The following is an 18472-nucleotide window of genomic DNA, read 5'->3' as shown; positions in this document are numbered from 1 at the left end:
TCGTATGTTAAGAATAAGTACCTACTCGGATAGACATACATATGTGTCTAAGAGAAATAGCGGAAAGAGGGGGTAATCGACCCAAATGAACAAAGATACCCAACATACCTAGTTGGCGAGACATTTTCGATCTTAGTAAAAAGAGAAGTGACCTTGACAGTAATACTTTAGAAGTGCAGCCGTAGAGACAGCAGTATTTAAGTTCAGTAAAGCCACAGGGCTGAGATACCAGACACAGCCCATTCAACAAGTGTTTCGCCTTTGCAACCGTGTGTGATTAAAAGGTGCACGGTTCCCCTTGATGCTTAGGTATATTACGTTTTGGGTATCAGCTGTTACAAATGTCAAAGATTTCGAAAAGAGGGCCGAGCAGTTGTTGGGGAAAATGATCAATTATCATAAATACATTAGAAGCTATCCAAACGCCCGTGTGTTTTCAAGAAATGCACCATGCGCCTTGCCTTGTAGCTCCTGTTGGACCAAGGCTTCGCGTTGCCTTCCCTCGTATAATAACTCTCTTAATAAATTCAGCCCATACTGTTATCTTGGGATCCCTCTACCCAGTCTACCAGTCCGGTTCATAACGCCTTCCACCGATGTGCTTTCCGTGGCCGAAAAGAAATTATCTGTATAAACGTGAATGATGTAACAAGGATGCAGGACCAGATTTGTGGTCTTCCTGTCGTTAATAGGGGTATCATATCATGGGTCCATTCATCTCCTTTTTCCCCTGACATTATTACGCTCGAGGTCTTGACTTTGCGCCTCGAGGTCGTGGATCTGATCAAATGATCCAGAAGGAGACCGATACATTTGGGTCTCAGGAGGTGTTTGTGGGGGCGAGGTGTTGCTTTGTAGTACCAAAATCTCGCTCTTGGCAAGGCTAACTTGTCCAGGTGAAAGGGGAATATTTGTTAGGCGTCGGGGAGGTAGAATACGGGTATCGTCCGGATAGGGTCGGCCGTGGCTATGGGGAGAGACGCTGTTCAGCGAGACATCATCGGGGCCGAAGCCTGGCATGACCGTGACTCCAGCGTTATGGCGGTTTGGATTGGTCTTGACAACTCCCGAATGCCCCGTGCCGTAAGTGTGATCGGTAGATTCGAAGCCTCTGATCTTCATAGTGCGTAGAAGTGGTCGAATGGTAGCTAGACTAGATGCAATAATGGCAACACCCGGTTCTATCAGGGTCCAAACCATGGCATCGGTGCCAGCAACTTGAGAGATATTAGCTAGACACGAAACGTTCATTCAGGTGTTACTCACATAGTATGTCCTCGGTATCAGTAAGATCGGCGAGAAAGCGTAGGCGTACCAGGGTCGCGACACTTGCACTTGACGGTTCGTTAGACATAGGTCTAAGGCGGAATATGAATCCTAAACTTACAATATACCCAGTCCTAGAATAACGATGACAGTTGCTTTGGCTTGTTTTGTCATCTTTACAGACCACAGCATCGGGATGGGAAGTAGTGCCTGTTGCAGAAGATCAGCGCAGATCAAATGGAGGATGGGAAAGCTTGACTCACATAGAGCCAGTCAGACAAAACCGTCATGACACTTATCGCATAGGCAGCTGAGACGATTTGGTCGGCAGAAACACAAGTGCCGTCTTTGATACGAAAGTCCCACTGCATCTCTACTGGGTTACATTGGAAAAGATTCCAAAACCAGAGAACAAGACTCCAGATGGTGATGATGGCCAGACTGACCCATATTATCCAGTTGTAAACCTTCTTAACGCTGAGTCGAAGCAAGAAGACGCCAATGCTGAGTTTGATGAACATCATATCTAGAATGTAAGTCGCAGTTGCCAAGGCCTGCCACTGATATAGTGTAAGCTTTCAACACGAACATCCACACGACGAAAGGGTACTAACCATGAGAGCCCGTACTTTGGTCTCATCGGACTGGAAGGCGTCGTTGTGTTTTCCTATTCCTTTCTCAACGCCTTCCAGGATGAAAGAGCAAGACACGGTGAAGATGATCTATTGCTTGGTAAGTTTTTCGATGGCAGTGCAAGTTAATTAATCAATGTACCTGGGCAATTAACATGAGCCAGTCGTCGACTTGTTGGCCTTTCATTAACCAAACTCTCGTGTAGGTACGCAACCCAACTGAGATCCAGCTGAGGGCCAACAAGGTTATAGCCGTTGCAACTAATGCGATTCCATTTTCCTCGTCCAGGTCGATATTCTCGTTAGTAGCCATGGCGCTCCGGCGTCACAAGTGGCCAGCAGTCTCAAGCATGGCCTGTGTTTGAAGTGTCAAGGAATGATCGAAAATTCACTTAAGATAGTAAAGAATAGCAGACGGGGGGCATGGATAATATCAGTGGAAGCCGGGCAAGGGGGCTGGGCCACTCCAAGATATATCTCGCAGGTGCAAGAGACATCAGTGAATCACACATCTGATATTGCACCCAACCAACATGGCGGATCTGATCAAACGCCGGTAAGGGTGTTCGGCACACATCCCGCTTCTGGGGGTGTCAAAATGAAGTTGACGGACATGGTGTGTGGATGTGATACGATGGATGCAAGGTACCAGACGTGCCTCCGGTTGAAATAGAAGGAGGGTGTGAAGCTGATGTCGTCAGGGCACCCTGGCACCTTGTCACTTTGAGGATTCAAAGCCTTTTGCGGCATGTTTCTAGCGTTCTTCAACAACCAGGGTTAGCGGGAAGCGAAGTTGCTTCCCCGATTTCCTACCCATACGGATCCATTTTTGGTTTGACAGGAGTGACGGGTCTGTTAGAGTCTCTTTTGGTAACATGTCTGACAAGCAAGGCAGAGCCTCGCCATGTCGTTTGGGAGGAGCGATATCGTTCACTTCGTGAACAGTAAGCATCAATTAGGTAATTTATGATCTTGTGCTGTGTAGACTCTCATTTTTTGAATGCTGAGAAGAAAATCTCGGTGGCAAACCTGTAGTCGGGCTGCAATGTTAGCTGTTGACCGAAAGCAATCAAGGACAATGCCCTTGTTTGAACCAAGAACCAAGAACCCTGCACAGCGATTGAAGCCACCAGCAATTACCTTTCCAAGCCAGGCGCCATAGCTCGGAGTTGTGAATTCTTCCAGTTAGGACTTGTGGAAGTTCCCGTATCGGCCAACCCAATTGGTTGGTATCGAACAGCATCTTTAAAAGTCCATGGATAAGACCGTTTATAATCGTGCATCGGGCAGGAAGCTAAGTTTGTGGAGTCGCAAGATTTCCCCAGCAAAGTTAGGTAAAGTTACGAGATTCAACTTAGACTAGAGGGCAAAGATAGGTAGGTATTGTAGATCTTTTGAAGTGTACCTATGATGATTCTCCGCTAGCTGGACCTTTCCCAGTTGCTTTGGCCGATGATGGGAACCCGAAGATATGGTAGGACACCTTCAACCGTTCTTAGCGAGGCTTCAGCTCAACCATTGTTTCAGCATCAGCTCCAGGGACGCCCAGTTCTGCATCCCTGTTTTCAGGACAGTGAGATAATTTCTGAGAGAACCGACTGAGAAAACAATGCAGGTAGTCCTGATTTCAGCCAGTCGCTCAGATTTTGGTTATGATCGATCACCTGTTGGGTTTGATATTGAGGAACACTTGTCTCATTTTCCATCTCGTTTGGACTGGTGGCTTGCTATTAGTGCACTAGTCGCTCGCGATTTAGAGACTATCGGCGGGAAGAGGGTAACATTGAAGAACCCGAAGGAACAGGTTGACAGGGCATGACAATCATTGATCCGCCTCGCTTCCCAGCATGCCTGTCGGCTATGAGGCCCCTGTTCATCCTCAGGTGTGGCCTCATCACGGGTGAAGACTAGCAAACTGTGTGCTGGGAGTATGAAACGTGGTGATTCGCAGCCACTTTGCTGATTTTGCGTCTCACAGCAAGGCCAGTTTCCTTATGCAGACAGGTGCAGCCCCCTGTACTGCAAACCCACGCACCATGTGCCTTAGCTCAACGGGCTTTTCGTGCGACAACGAGAGTGCCATACTCCGTACAGTACGTAAATTGTTTGATTGAGCTGCCAGGCAATCTCTCGTCTTCTTCTGTGCCGCGAGCATGATCCTCGCGCAATATGATCCTCCGGTTGACTAACCCATCGCAGGGCTAATCAGACGAGGGGTGAGTTCATTTGTCAATAGTATCGGTTCTATGGTATCAAAGAAGATAAAAGATTGATCTTGTACAAAGTTGGCGGGAGGACGGAAACGCGGAAACAGCGGAAGGTGCTCACCCGTGATTCCGTGCCTTCCTCATCGCATCTCCCGTCTAGGTAGGTTCCAGTCGACTGTTTAAGGGTGCTCCTTCCCACCTCCCCCGTTGCGCAAAAAGCAAATGAACCTGTCAACTGTCAAAAGATCGTTCGTGTAGCAGTAGCTAGCGTGACTACTTGCCATATCGAGCCCGATAAACTGGAAAGTGCCCTTGATTGGACAGTACTGGGTTTGAAAGTTCCGATTAACTAGCCCCTCCTCCCTCACCTGGTTCGGCAGTAATCCACAAGCACTAAGGTAGGTAGATATATCAAAAGATGGACTAGAATGAGTCTGGACCATGCACAGCTCATTCCTAATTTAAGCTGACTTTCCACTATAGAAACCGTCGGAGGAACTAACGCCTCAATCGAAGTTTCTCGCGCTTTATATCCTAATCCTTACCAAACCTCCGCGAAAATCCCCTGCAACCAGCATCATCGTCCAGGTCATAGCGCTGGTAGTTTGAAGTCGCCCATCAAACCGAAACAAAATGGCCGATATTGCTGGAGACGTGTCCCTGGGACTCACTTACGCGTCTCACCAATACGGTGATCATAACCGCCAGAAGCTAGGCGTTTGGCGCTTCTCCAATCGCTCCGATCAGAAGTCAGGCCATTGGGTGGTGTAAGGGCTTCCTCGCCTCGAATGCGATTTTTACTAACAGCTACACAGCTTCATCCATGGAGGCGGTTGGCGTGATCCCCGTAACAATGAAAATGATTTCACCGAGAGCATAAAGCGCATCGTCATCTCGGGCGCTGTTGCAACCCTGGATATCGCCGGTTTCATCAGTATCGACTACCGACTATCCCCTCATCCAGAGTTTCCCCAGGAAGCAGCCAGCGCAAAGCACCCAGATCACTTGCAAGATGTCTGGTCGGCTTTAAACTACGCACAAGAAAAGTATGGATTGTCGGAGAATTACATACTGGTCGGTCACTCTGCTGGCGCAACCCTTGCAATGCAACTTTTGATGAGTGACGAGATTCTCCCATCTCATCCCAAGGGTCCCCTGCCTACTGCCATAATTGGAGTTTCAGGCATCTACGACCTAGTTGGACTCAACGAGAGGTTCAATGGCGGGTACGCTGGTTTCATTGGATCCGCATTTGGCGAGGACAAGTCTGAATGGGAAAAGGCCTCACCAGCCAAGTTTGGTTCAAGCTTTAGAAGCAAGTGGTCGAATGGGAAATTGGTCCTTCTTGCCTGGTCTCCTGAAGACGGCCTCATCGACGAGCCCGAGATTGACAACATGGTAACTATCTTGACCAAACAGGAGGTTAACTTGGAGGTCAACAAGGATTTGAGAGGTGAGCACGACTATGTGTGGCAAGATGGTAGCCAGATCGCCCGACTAGTCATCACCACTCTTCACCATTTGCGCAGAATATAATAAGCGTACATCTGAAGCATTTCAAATTTAAACATTACTATATACTATGTTGCTGATGTCCAGAATATCTCCTCGCTATACCGTTGTGATGCTCAACTCACCCACATTAATCGAATACACCCCAATCTCCCATTTGCTTATTTCTTTTTCAATAATACCCATCCTGTCGATGCAATTCGAGACCCCGTAACTACAACAGTAGCAAAGAAGAACACGGTTCCGCCCCAAATCTGTGCATAAGTAAAGTTCCCGTTGGAAGTATCGAGAATGGCGCCGGCGGTTGGTGGCCCAGCCAGACTTGCAAAAGCAGAAATTGTCTGAACCATACCGAAACGAGTTCCCATCTTACGAGGGTCCTGGGAATGTTAGCGCTCTTGTTGTCCTCTGGGACATGGTATCACACACCTTTGTCAAGCTCGCGTTTGCTCCAACGAACGTTCCCTGACACGCACCGTTCGCGAATCCAAAGAACACACAAAACACATACATGCCCGCAGCAGTCTTGACACCTATCCAGCAATACAACATGATGCTCAACGCAAACAAACCGATGATGAACGTATTTATAGGTCCCAGGACATTATCTGCGAGGTATCCCATTATAGGGCGTGCAGGAATACTCATGGCGTTGACAATTAGCAACAGGCTGACAGCTTCAACAGATGAGAATCCAATCACGTTGCGTGCATAAACGTTGATCTGCACATTGAGTTAGTAACGTATCACACAAGTAAGAGCGGGAGTCGAATGTGTAACTTACATAAAAGAAACCAAAGTACAAGGCGTAAAAGTTCAGGAAGGCGCCCAGAACGAACAAGACGAAGGGAAGTTCCTTGAACGCATCCCATTCCATCAATGGACCTGTTTTCCTTGGGGGCAGGTATGGCTTCAGCATGATATTGGCAACGACAATCATAAAGAGAGCAACGAAAGCAGCACATCTAACAGCCCACGGGAATCCAATCTGCGGAATGAGATATTGCAATGTTGCAGGGAAGATAATGGATCCCAAGCCAGTCCCCGTGGCACCAAGCGCGAGAGCAAAGGCCTTCTTCGCCTTGAAATATGAGCCCAGAACAGTCACAGCAGGCATGAAGAGCAGAGCGAGGCCAATTCCTGTGCAAACACCCTGGGCGAGAAATATCTGCCAATACTGCTTACATAGACTTGTCATAAATGTCCCAAGAATGGCCAAGAAGCTTCCAAGGGCGACAGTCTCTCTGGTATATCCAGCATCGGCAAGACGACCGGCCGGAGCGCAGAAAGCGAAAGTCAAGAAAGTCTGACAGGAGCCGATCCACGAAATCTGTGACGACGGTAGGCCAAGAGACTCCTCATAATGAAGCTGGTAAACGCCGAAAGAGGCTGGATAGCCCCATGCCAGAGCATTAATGAGGATAACAGCAAAAACCTGAGACCATGCACGAAACCCGCCGTCTGGAGGATTGAAAGTATCTGGATCAAAAACTGGAGGAGGCGCATTTGTATTGGAGATGGTAGGATTGAGGATCTGAGGGTCTTCTGGGTCGTTTTCGGAAAGATATGGTGACGACGACCTATTATCAGGTGTCTTTTTCGTGTCTTTGCTAAACATTGCTAATACGGTGAAGAAGTATTTCGAGGAATGTATCATTAAAGTGCTAGATCAAAGAGAAGGAGGAGATTTTGCGATTATCGATGTGTGTGTGATGCTGCACCAGTTGTTTGATTCAGGATATATGACAAGTTTATATATAATAACAATCACCTTTTGCAATCTCTGTGTCATTGTTCACCAGTCAGTGTTTTTCACCTTCGAAGGGCGCACTCTTCTAGAATCGCTTTGCCGATATCGCGCCCCACAACCTCAGGGGTCGGCTGGTCGGATCAGGAAAGTCGTTGCTTGCCATTCTAAACCCGTCCATTCGCCTCTGAATCGTGGGGTCACATACATACATACAACGTCTAACGCGCCCTTTGCATACGCGGTGGGATGAGATAGACCGGAAGGCTTGTTAATCATTGCCGTCCGTTGGCACTCAGACACTTGGAAGTGATTACGACAATAGCTGTGTGCTGACTTATAGCTGCATCGGACTTCGAAATCGCCTGACCCTCACGTATGTTGAACTATACGTTGATATGTTCTGGCAAACAGGCTAACTCGAGATCAGGTACAGCTGCGCCCTATAATGAAAAAAAGTCTAAATATCCTGTAAAACAAACATGCCCTGCCTACCTATTTCAACCACTACGAAGGCAAAAACATCAATCATGGTCATCTCCAGGGTAAGTTCACCCGGCGGACCCACCGAGCACCGACGAGCCGTCGATATACAAGCCCCACTCCGATGGCCGGCAATGTTATTCCCGGAGACGGAAGTCCGTTCTCTGAAACGTGTGGGGCCAATGGAAGACGTTGGACAGAGTCACATTGGTGGCCGCGGCCGGCGCCCAATGAAGAATAAACACCAGAACAACGGTGCAAACAATGCGCGACTGACGCAGAGTTTTGCGCTGAACTTGCGATGAGCTGTTGCGATTGCGCATACAGTGGTCGCACTTTATTACGATAACTCAGCTCGATGCGCAGGCACAAACTGACTTTTGCGACGATGATCTGTATCTAGTACTTTATCGTCAAAACGGTTCTACCCGCATGGCTCAAACTTTGACTGTTATCACAAGCGAAACCATCTGATATGATATCTGTCGTTTATTTCTGTTCACAATCCCTTGTAACCGGTTCCAGACTTGCGAAAGAAAAAAATCATGAAAAATTACCCCGCGCTCGCGATGGAGGGGTAAACAAGAAGCGGTAAAGGAAAAAGGATGATGTAAGTGTCTCACGTGATTATAATCAAGGTCTAATAGCCAATCGGTTACTCTATCGTATCCGCATCGGTAAAGAGTGGAGCCAGAGCGGCACGCTAGTACAAGTTGTGGTGGTGGGGGAATCAGATTTGCGGTAGGGGTGTAGGTAAGCTCACAATGTTGCTGTCCAGTGTTGCAAAAATTAATCTGTGGACAGGAAATAAAATAAGAGATAGATAAAGCGAAATGCAGTGCAAGAGTGCGACGGCGTTGCAAAGTTTGTGCGGGTGGGTTCATGCATGCACGCGATTTATCGGCCCGGTCCCGTCGGCGGGCTGTTCCGAGGTTTTGTTCGGGTTTTGCGACAGCGCAAACTGCCCTACGCGACGCCAACATTCGCCAATTCACAACCACGACATCTTTGCGGCTTCAAGATAAGAGCAAAGTGGTCGCATGATCTGATAATAGATGTATCGTGACTTTTGAGGATTTGTGTCGTAAGCGCATTGCTGCAGCTTGCATGTTCTCCCGTCGCACACTTAAGCAGTCACGAGCATTAAGCCATCAGGTTAATATCGAGTATGTTGTATTGATACGAGGTACAACAAAGATATGGAAAAGTTACAGAACAGGGAAACAAATCAGAAACAATACCCGCTCTCAAACCGGTCCACTCCTTTTGTGCTGTTGATGGTCAAATCCCTGGACATCCAGGCAGGCTCTCTTTTTGGTCCTCCATTCCGCTTTTTGCGCCATCACATAGACACACGATAAACCATCCGTATGCCTTTTCTTTGATGTCCTTCTAACCTCTGAGAGATTTTCCAATCCGCGCGCCCCTTTTTCCCTTTCCCATACCGCACCTTATTCCCTCACAATCTCCTCACAGACATCCCCAAGGCTGGCCCAAGGGCCGACAGCTAGCCTCGTGTACAGCCGGAGCCAACCAGAGGCGCGGAGAATTGGAAGGAAAGGACGAAATAGTGTAAAAACTCGGCAACTCCCACATCTTTCTTCCAAACGCCATATAAGGAGTGTAATGGTCAAATGACCGTCGTTATTACGTCCTCCCGAATAACAATCATAAGTGCCGCCCTACCGCCTGCAAGACAGAAGAACCAGGCCAGGGAGGAGATAAAAAGGAAAAGAATTGGATGTGCAGATAATCCGACGCCGAGCTGTCCGAACCGGCTGCAAGATCTTTGCAAACCATTGATGCCAAACGAATAAGACACAAATGACACGCCATCAAATGCACCAGGCAAAGTTAGTGTACAAATACCGCAAAGGTACGGCCATGTGTGATTTGTGATAGAGACCAGTATATACTACTAGATCGGAACCCTATACGCACACGGGATAGGCGCCGCTTACCGCTTGCGCTTCTTGGACTTGTCCATAGTCGTCGCCGCGGAGGCGATGGGCGCAGCAGGTAATAGCGCAGGCTGAGCAACGGCGGGAACCTCATCCTTCTTGATGGGCACTCCCATGTGACGACCGTATCGACCCTTTCGGCCGTTGCCCTCGTCCTCACTAATGCATTGATCGGCGTTCAGCCCGGCATCGCGACAACGTCCGCAAGGTCGCTGACGATCGCAACCCTTCTTGCTCTTCCTGCAGCGCTGGCAACGCGGTTTGGTAGATAGGTCGGGTTGATCATTCTCACTAGGAACAAGGGGAGTCTGCCCGGTGGATGCTACTGACTGCTTTCGTGAAGGGGGCATTGAGGCAGGCGACATCGGGCCACTGGGAACAGGGGGTAGCTTCTTGCCCTTGGAACCATTGACGGGGCGTGCGGCCTTGGAGGCCTTGTTGGAAGATGTCTTGGAGGTAGACGAAGAGCCCTTGTGCTTTGAAGGGGCCTTCATGGTTTTGGCGGGCTTACTCTTGCCATTAGAGAGAAGAGAGTCATCGGCTCCATCCTCGTAGTCAGCGTCATCGCCACTGACTTCAGCACTCTCAGGGGGTGGCATGAAATGAGACTCGGTAGTCTGGTAGACCTTTCCAACGGCACCAGAACCATCAAGCTTCTGGCGACGAGATGGGGGCAATTCTGCTTCACTCTCGCTGTCACCATCGCTGGTAGCACCAGTGGAGGAAGCAGCATCGGCTATGCCACTGAATGTGTCGTCGACTGTAGATGCAGAGGTTCGGCCGTGGGATATATTGGACATGTCACAGAGTCGCATCAGTTGGATGGCGACATCCTTGTCCTCTTCAGAGACGCAGCTACCCACAGTGGGGTCGGGGGTAGGAATGACTCCCATTGCGCTGCTGGTATATCCACCACTATTTCGGTTGCGACGAGCATCGGGCGCAGGTGTTTGATAAAGGTTTGAATTTGTCATAGCATTGCTGTAGCCTTGGGGCGACTGCATAGGGCGAGGGGGGTTCGTGAAGGGATTCTGGTGAGGCTGCACGTAGGGCACCGCGGGGCGATGAGGTTCAACACGGCGAGCGGGAGACACGGAAGGGTTCGAGGTTGCTGCTGGCATCTGGGGTGGTGCGAACAAGGGCAATTCCTGTGGCCCGACGTTGTCAGTCTCTGTGAGCCTGCCTTGTCAAAATGGCGGTCTCCACTTACCGAGCTTTCAAACTTGGCTCTCTTGCGACGACCACCTTCAACAATGTTCTCAACACTGATATCAGTAGTAGGAAGTTGATCCTTGTTCTTTCCAGAGGTCGAGTCATGCTCGTCATTGCTGCTGTAACCAGTAATGCTGTCGCTATATAGTTCGTTGTGGCTTCGCGAGGCTGAGGCGCGGGTTTTGGAAGAGCGGGAGCGACCCTTCTTGCCATTCGTGCTGGCAGAAGCACTTCTTCGGCCACGGGCAGTATGGGGAGAAGGGCTCCGCCGCCGCGATGAAGGAGAACTAGGCCTGGACATCTCCTGAGCGCAGCGCGAGGCTTGAGGAGCAGGGTAGCCGTTATCGCTATAATAAGGGTGATTGGTAACAGAGGGATTGTGGTAGGGATGGGGAGCATATGCGGATGGGTTCGCCGGAGGTTCCTCTATAACCCTGACGTATACTACCATGCGGTCTTGGAAGTTCTCATATCGAGCAATCAAGGTGTTTCCTCCGCGGTCCTCAAAACTGACACCCTTTGATCCGGTGGGGCCCGAGTACAAACCATAAAAGTTCTTTACAGTTGTAACAATCGAGTCAGTAGTATCGTGAGGGTATATTTGCACTCGCATCGGCAAGCGCGCACGACATTGGGGGGATTCGGGGAACAAAAGTTCGAATGCGACGTTCTTGGGAGTAGCTGTCTGTTGAGGGGACACACTGCCACCATTTGACGACGCCCCCGAAGGATCGAAGGTGGTGTTGAGCGGAGACATGGAAGCCATTGTGTAAAAAACAATAGTTTTGTAATGTATCGATGGAGATGGGCGGGATAGATGGAAGATGGAACAGGAATATGGGTTGGGTTGTGGTGGTTGCGGGCTTTGCCTGAGATAGACTGGGCCCGGCCCTGTTCACGGCAGGTTCGCTCAACAGTACGTTCAGTACCAGATGCAACTGCCAATGACCAAAGCAAAGGCGACGCGAATATACAGAGACGGTGTCGAGGCAGAAATGATGAATACTCAAGAAGCAATCACCATCCAGGGCAGCAGTAACCGCCGAGTCTCGTTTGTGTGTGGCTTTGTGGTCTCAGGGCTTGAGGGCGGTGCGAATGACGACGACGGACGGTGGACGTTTCTCGTTGAAACAATAGCGGTAGCGTATTGGAGTATATGCTGTTTATGTCGAAGGAAGTCAGTAACAGAGAAGTGGCTAGATGACTCGAAGGACAGTTGAGATGGTGATGAGGAGTGGTGTATGGGGAGGATGGGCCAGTCGAGTGTCGGGTCTGTCTGGCGCTTCCTAGGACGGGAGACGACGGATGAAGCAGAGCAGTCTTGGAGCTGGGGGCTCAGGACAGAAGAGGGGAGATGCAGGGCCTCAAGATTGGGCCTCTATGGGAATCGCGCATGATATTAAAGGCGATGGGACTTACCAGAGACGTCTTGATCCGTGTTGGGATGCTTGTGGCGGCGTTGAACAGTCGGCAAGAGTATGTGCATGAGGAAAAGAGGAGCCAGATGAGACGAGAGGTTCCTAGATTTTGTCGTTACAGACGAGGAACTGGCTTCACTAACACGAACCCGCTTGCGTTAGGGGAGTTCAACGTTAGAGTCCCCTGAAGAAGACCTAAAAACCAGGTGGACAGAGCGCTGGACAGAGCGACGACACCACTGGACAGCCTATAATTACAACGTCTTGGACCCGGACTCAGCACGACATCCATGGTTTGCTGGCGCTGGAATTGGGCCAGGGCTGGTTGGATGGCTTGCCCTGAATAGATCCATCCATTGTGTTTCCATTCGGTGAGGACCCATCCATTGTGGTACCGCGCCGATGAACCCGAGCATCTATTCAAGGAAACGTCCATGACGTGCCGCTAATTTCGGTACCATTGAGTAAATCATTTTGAACAGATTGTCAGATACTAATAGGATATGGTTATGGACTTGGCTCCTAACTTAATTATGGCTGCGACTCACTTCAGGGGGAAGAAGCCAGGGCGCATTCTCGATTGCCTTCCATGGTACTATGTACATTGGGCCAGCAGATAATAGACGGGCTACCTACTCCTCTCGCGCGCGAATGAACCTAGAAAAGCGGATGCGGCGGTGCATTGCGCAGCGAAGCGCAGCGCAAATCGAAAAGTGGTCGACTGCCCTTTGCGCGCAATGCTGCTACTATTCCGTCTTGATTCCATATATATTGGCAGTCGCTTAAAGAGATGAGTGCAATCATAACCATCATCTTTCTCTCTGGGTCTCATCTCCTTATTCTACTGGCCTTTGAAACCCGTGCGGGCCAGCTATCAAAAGTGGCCGCAAGGACCTGGGGTCTGTCATATGCCGATCTCCAACAGCAAAGCAAGGCGCATACTTTAAACGGCGATGATGAGCCTTATGTGGTGGCCGATATCTTGTTTAAGATTGTCGCAGTACGCCACTTTGAACTATAGGCTTCAGGAACAGGACAAGCAGCAGATCAGAAGCAATGCGCCTATGGCTATTTCTATACACGATGCCATCGAATACCGGCCAAATCGCGTATTCTTGTAGATTGATTCTGGGGCTCCATCTTGCTAGGTATCATGACGGACAGACCTATGGGTCTTCCATTTCAGCGAACCCTGGCAGTATTGGTTTGGCTTGGCTTGGCTTCCACTTCCTTTCCTTTCCCCCCCGAACCTAACCTTTCGACTCGACTCGACTCACTCAACTCAATTCGACTGACTGATTGCTTTGCTGGCCATCCACTCTACCATTATCTATAGACTCTCATCGGCCACTCGCGACTCATCCGCTGCTAGCTACATATCCATTGCTCCAAAATTGGGCTAGGCGCTGGCCACCAGCGACCAACAATCATAACCACGCCCCAATGGAAAAGGAAACATCAGCCTAGCCCAGCCCGCCCAGCCCCTCTCTGTCCGGACCCCTCTGACACTTGGTCGGTGGCCTCGTGTGAGTTTTGTGATTGTTTGACGGCCGACCCTCACCTCCAATCCGATCCATCCTGATGTGGTGTGGGCAGGCTAGGAACATAGAGGAGACAACGAACAACGACAGCTGCAGTGGTTCCCGCTAACCTGATGGGTGACCAAAATATTACTAGGTATAGATAGAATCCAATGGTCGGCCATACTGTAGAATATGCTCGGCGACATCGCTTGTTGAGCTGGGCTGCTGTCAAGCGCACAAACGCACACACTCAGTCCCTCTTCCGCGCCCCAATGGGAACATGCAGAGCTTATCCAGAGTTCAGTGCGACCTCGCTCAGGGCTTGCAACAGACTCGGACGTCTCGCGCATGTTGTTGATCATAATCAATGGATCTCTCTCAACATAGCGTTGACAAGTTTGCGGTTCGTAGACACAATTGTGGCCATAAGAGATGAGGTAGATACATCGAAGCAGCTGGCTGTTCTTTCTGTCAGTCAACGAGCGCACAACTGCAGAGCGGAGAGCTGTTGATTCAACGACCCAGAGATGTCTGAGGTGGTGGTTGCATGAGATCACTGACAGCCAATCGCACTCGATGGCATGGTCGGCCAAGCTAGGGGACCTGTCTGCTAAAGGCTGATCATGTGTGTCGAACAAACTTGGCGCACGGTAGGCACCACGACTTTGTCTGTTGTTGATGAGGAGCTTCAGGAACCCGAAAGGGAACAATAACAAATCACAATCAAGACAACTGCTTGACTGTTATTGGGTTTGCGAAGCAAATGTCCTATGCGCTACTCAATCTCGAGATACTGGCACTGGGGAAACCCCCCTTGGTGGCGATATTGATCATGACATTTTGATGTTCTAGTATTTTTGACCACTGGGCCTGGTCAATCAATGATGGATGGAAATAATTCATTAGCCCATCCAAATGATCGAATGCGCTCCCATTGTTAATTGGAGCCAGCAACGCTATTAGAACGCGCTTCGTGTTATTGACCGCAACTTAATGAGTGCTGTGCTGAATTGCGCCAACTCTTTTGTATACTGCGCATGCGCATCCCATAGATCAATTCAATTCGAGGGATAATGCGCTTAGCTTGCGAGTTAATTCCGAGACATCAAAACCAAAGCCAAAACCAAAGCGTCAAAGCCTGAGCCAGCCTCAACTGCTTGCTAGGCGCACAACTCGAAAGCGCTTGGAGTAACAGGAACAATTCATCATTACTGAATACGCCTGTTCTCTGCCCGCCGGCGGTAATTGAGGCTTGATATCTTTGCGATTCACAACAGCCAATTGTCAGTGCCATGATGACCCTCGTCACGGCGCCTTGACCCGGGCGATCAATTTCCTCGGCAGCTGGGGAATAAAGCTCAATGGGGTTTCATATTGAACCGTTCAGGCAGCGGTTGCAATGATTCGTTCGTCGCGCACGAGGCAAGTTGGTAAATGGGCACACGTTCAGGCTTGTTTTGTTTCAGCACGGGGTCAGATACGCGCACAGCGTGAATGTGGATGGTCTGGTATGGTGCCATGGGATGCGATCGATCCATACTGGGTCATAGAACCACGGACTGTTTGCTGGTCTGACAGACTAGAATCGGCCTGGACGTGTTGTTTAGATGTTCCTTTGTTTACCTGCCTACCCTACCGTGTCTACCCTTGTGGCCTCTACTGTAGGTTAGTCCATAGTAGGTAGATATCGAGGTTGTGGACCCCTACCTACACTCAACCTAACGATAATGGACCCCAAAGACCAAAGGGTATGGCATCGACAGACCATGCATAGCAGTAAGTAGTATTGCCCCCAACTAAAACACACAGCATTGGACGCTTCGAATCTGAGGAGCGAGGACCCTCAAGGACCCGTGACGGACTAACTTAGTCTACCTTTACCTACCTGTACCGTGCATATTCAGTACGGGGCCAAGCAGACCCTTGCCACACAATGCGATTCAGATTCAGAATTGCGCAACGGCAATGCGCTCTCTTGACGCTGCCTGTTGAATTGACTATCTGTCGCAACCTGAAGCCTAAACTTTGCGCCCCTTGTTAGCAATTGTCATATGTGATTGCGCTGGTCAAAGACAGAATGCGCCTCTCATAAAGCTCGATACTGAAGCTGTCATGTTTCTGTTCTGCCTGTGTGTAGTGGTCTACAGGGTTGCATTGGAGCAAAGCATGCGATGCGCCCATCGTCCATCAAGCATGACGCTTGCGTGCACGCTGTCACCGCCCCGCCCTGGGTTATCCACGTTTGAATGCGCTGGCGCAAAAAAATGGTCAACAACAAAAAACAAGATGCGACAACGGCAACATCCATCCATCCATCGAATCAGCACTCGTCGCAGCCCATCCCCGTCGCCGTCGCCGTCCCTGTCCCCGTCCCCATCCTCCCCAGCCCAGCCTCGACCAGGTAGTCCGTGAGTGCGTGAGTGAGATTGAGATTGAGCCTGGCCTAGTTGATGTCTCTCTTTATCCCTCTCGGATAGTCTTCCATGAGACTCCACCCACCTGTGGCAAGCGAAATAATTAAACAATAATCAATCAACTTGACTTCCATCTCTCGTTCTGTACAGGGTTTGCCTGTCTATGTAGATATCTGCCTGATCTGATTTGCGATTCGGCTCATCATTTGGCATCCATTATTGCCCAGAGGCCCGGCGCACAAAAGAAGATACGGTGTATTATGGACTAACTGATCAATTACCCTTGCTCGTATCTGCCTGTGCGTCGTCCAGTTTGTCAGTCAAGAATGTGACGAGGTTCGGCATTTATCATAACTGCTTTGTCAAAAGAGTCATCACAATTTTAGACCATTCGGCAGAATTGCGCCCAAGTCGTGTTGGCTTTAATCATCGCCTCATCCCTCGTCACGGCGCATCCAACTTGTTTGTCTGGCATGTGGCGGTCTCTGGATTTCCGTGCCTGTGTGCGTACCTTGAAAAAATTGATGCATCTCAACCATTTAGTCAGCCGCTATTGGTACCCGTTGAACCCGTGCGGTTTCTGTCGCACAAAAGGACATATTCCGATGCGAAATAGGTTGCGCAAAGTCGTAATCCACCGAGTCGCACAAATCAGATAATTCGATCTGAACATAACGGCAAAAAGCACATACGTTTTAATATTAAAAAACCTCAATGGCACTGTCGTTCGACCTATCAGAGCCATTAAACTTGCCACTTTTGTCCTTGAGGGCTTCATGCGACATAAAGGCGCAAAACTCAAGAGTCTTGCAATATGTCGCACTGCTGTAAGACCAAACATCTAAAATTAGTTTCTCTGAGAATGTCGCTGGGCTACTTGCGGTTGATAAATTGGCTAAAGTAAAACTATCTATGTAAGAATGGGTTGATCTCGATCGCCCTTCAATCGCATGTGTCATCTTGCGACGGCAGAATAATGGCCAAAAGACTCCATCGTCATTCATAGAAGTTGTCGCAGATTTGTTCTGATGATGCTGTATTATTGCATGGCTCAGGATGTCAGAAATGGTGGCGTAGAATTGGTCTTAGTGCAGCTTGCGTGGCGGCTTGTCTTGATTGTGAGGGGTGATAATGGAGGCATCGCATGATGGTAAAACATCGTGATTCACCAGATTTCGCCGGACCCCTTTTTTCTTTCTTTTGCTTCAATATTGGTTGGTCTTTAAATTTGCTGCATAAACAAGCTGTAGGCTATCCTCGTCATCTTGATCGTATTCTTGAGTATATATATTGACCTGAGAGCCGACATTTGCAACTTGGGCGCATTTCTGGTGGTCTGGTTCTGTGCGCAATGAGCGTTATTGGGACTAGGGGAAATCCTTGCAAAGCGGCGCAAATCGAGAAACTGTCTTAGAAAGTTCGAAAAGTATCAAACAGAACATCCATGTCACCAGAAGCGCCCCTAGTCATCCCCCAGTGACGTTGGGAATCTTTGCGTATATCGAGGATATGAGATGGAGTTGACTTTGAGTGTGGACAGAGTCACGTGAAACCGTGGCCTTTACGTGAGTTGAGTTGTGAGATGAGACACGGAGACATCGGAGGACCAAAGATACTAACAACTCTGAATCATCCGGCCTTGGTGTTTGGCGATAACTTGGTGACCTTCTCACAGACTAGAAACAAGTTATGCAATGATCTGTCCGCCAAATAAATATCAATTTATGTCTCATCGAGCCTTGCAACGACATCAAGGTCTTGCAATGCTCTTGGAGTGAGACGCGATGCAAGTTGAGATAAAGGTGATAAGGCGGGGTTAACCCTAATCAGGTATAGCGCTGCCGGAACTCCCAAACAGCCGCCATCACTGTGACGACAGACAGAAACGAAGCGCAGACCCCATGGCGGCCCGTGCATCAAACCCCCTCCAGCTTAGTGAGCTTACTCTCCTTGCACTAATGGCCAAAAATAATGTTGTACCTGAGCATAAACAAACAAACAAAATCATCGCTAGAAATTAGTGGATGCAGCAGGGGATTTCTCGCCAATCAAGTCACAACATCCAGTGGTTCTAGCAAGGCATGAAGCTTCCACCAC

The 18472-nt window shown here is 49.3% G+C and overlaps 4 protein-coding genes across 4 annotated transcripts, besides 1 other annotated feature; 1 reads left to right on the top strand and 3 right to left on the bottom strand.

The window, feature by feature from the left end:
* Window positions 1-714: 714 nt before the first annotated feature.
* On the bottom strand, window positions 715-2211 carry FPSE_04100 (uncharacterized protein; the record flags this gene model as incomplete). The annotated part of the gene is made up of 6 exons (XM_009257218.1): window positions 715-1217; window positions 1267-1334; window positions 1388-1476; window positions 1530-1826; window positions 1881-1988; window positions 2041-2211. The coding sequence occupies 6 exons, from the start codon at window positions 2209-2211 to the stop codon at window positions 715-717; spliced, it is 1236 nt and encodes a 411-aa protein (XP_009255493.1).
* A 2527-nt stretch (window positions 2212-4738) lies between these two features.
* Window positions 4739-5641, top strand: FPSE_04099 (uncharacterized protein; the record flags this gene model as incomplete). Its single annotated transcript, XM_009257217.1, has 2 exons — window positions 4739-4872; window positions 4921-5641. The coding sequence occupies 2 exons, from the start codon at window positions 4739-4741 to the stop codon at window positions 5639-5641; spliced, it is 855 nt and encodes a 284-aa protein (XP_009255492.1).
* A 137-nt stretch (window positions 5642-5778) lies between these two features.
* On the bottom strand, window positions 5779-7235 carry FPSE_04098 (uncharacterized protein; the record flags this gene model as incomplete). Its single annotated transcript, XM_009257216.1, has 3 exons — window positions 5779-5997; window positions 6047-6340; window positions 6402-7235. 3 exons carry the CDS (start codon window positions 7233-7235, stop codon window positions 5779-5781), a joined length of 1347 nt encoding a protein of 448 aa, XP_009255491.1.
* A 2569-nt stretch (window positions 7236-9804) lies between these two features.
* On the bottom strand, window positions 9805-11786 carry FPSE_04097 (uncharacterized protein; the record flags this gene model as incomplete). Its single annotated transcript, XM_009257215.1, has 2 exons — window positions 9805-10956; window positions 11019-11786. 2 exons carry the CDS (start codon window positions 11784-11786, stop codon window positions 9805-9807), a joined length of 1920 nt encoding a protein of 639 aa, XP_009255490.1.
* A 1910-nt stretch (window positions 11787-13696) lies between these two features.
* Window positions 13697-13731: a microsatellite.
* Between the last annotated feature and the right edge of the window lie 4741 nt (window positions 13732-18472).

The sequence above is a fragment of the Fusarium pseudograminearum genome, chromosome 4 (assembly GCF_000303195.2).
Source record: "Fusarium pseudograminearum CS3096 chromosome 4, whole genome shotgun sequence".
Lineage (NCBI taxonomy): Eukaryota > Fungi > Ascomycota > Sordariomycetes > Hypocreales > Nectriaceae > Fusarium > Fusarium pseudograminearum.
Note: the sequence above shows the minus strand (reverse complement) of the source record. Positions and strands in the feature narration are given on the sequence as shown.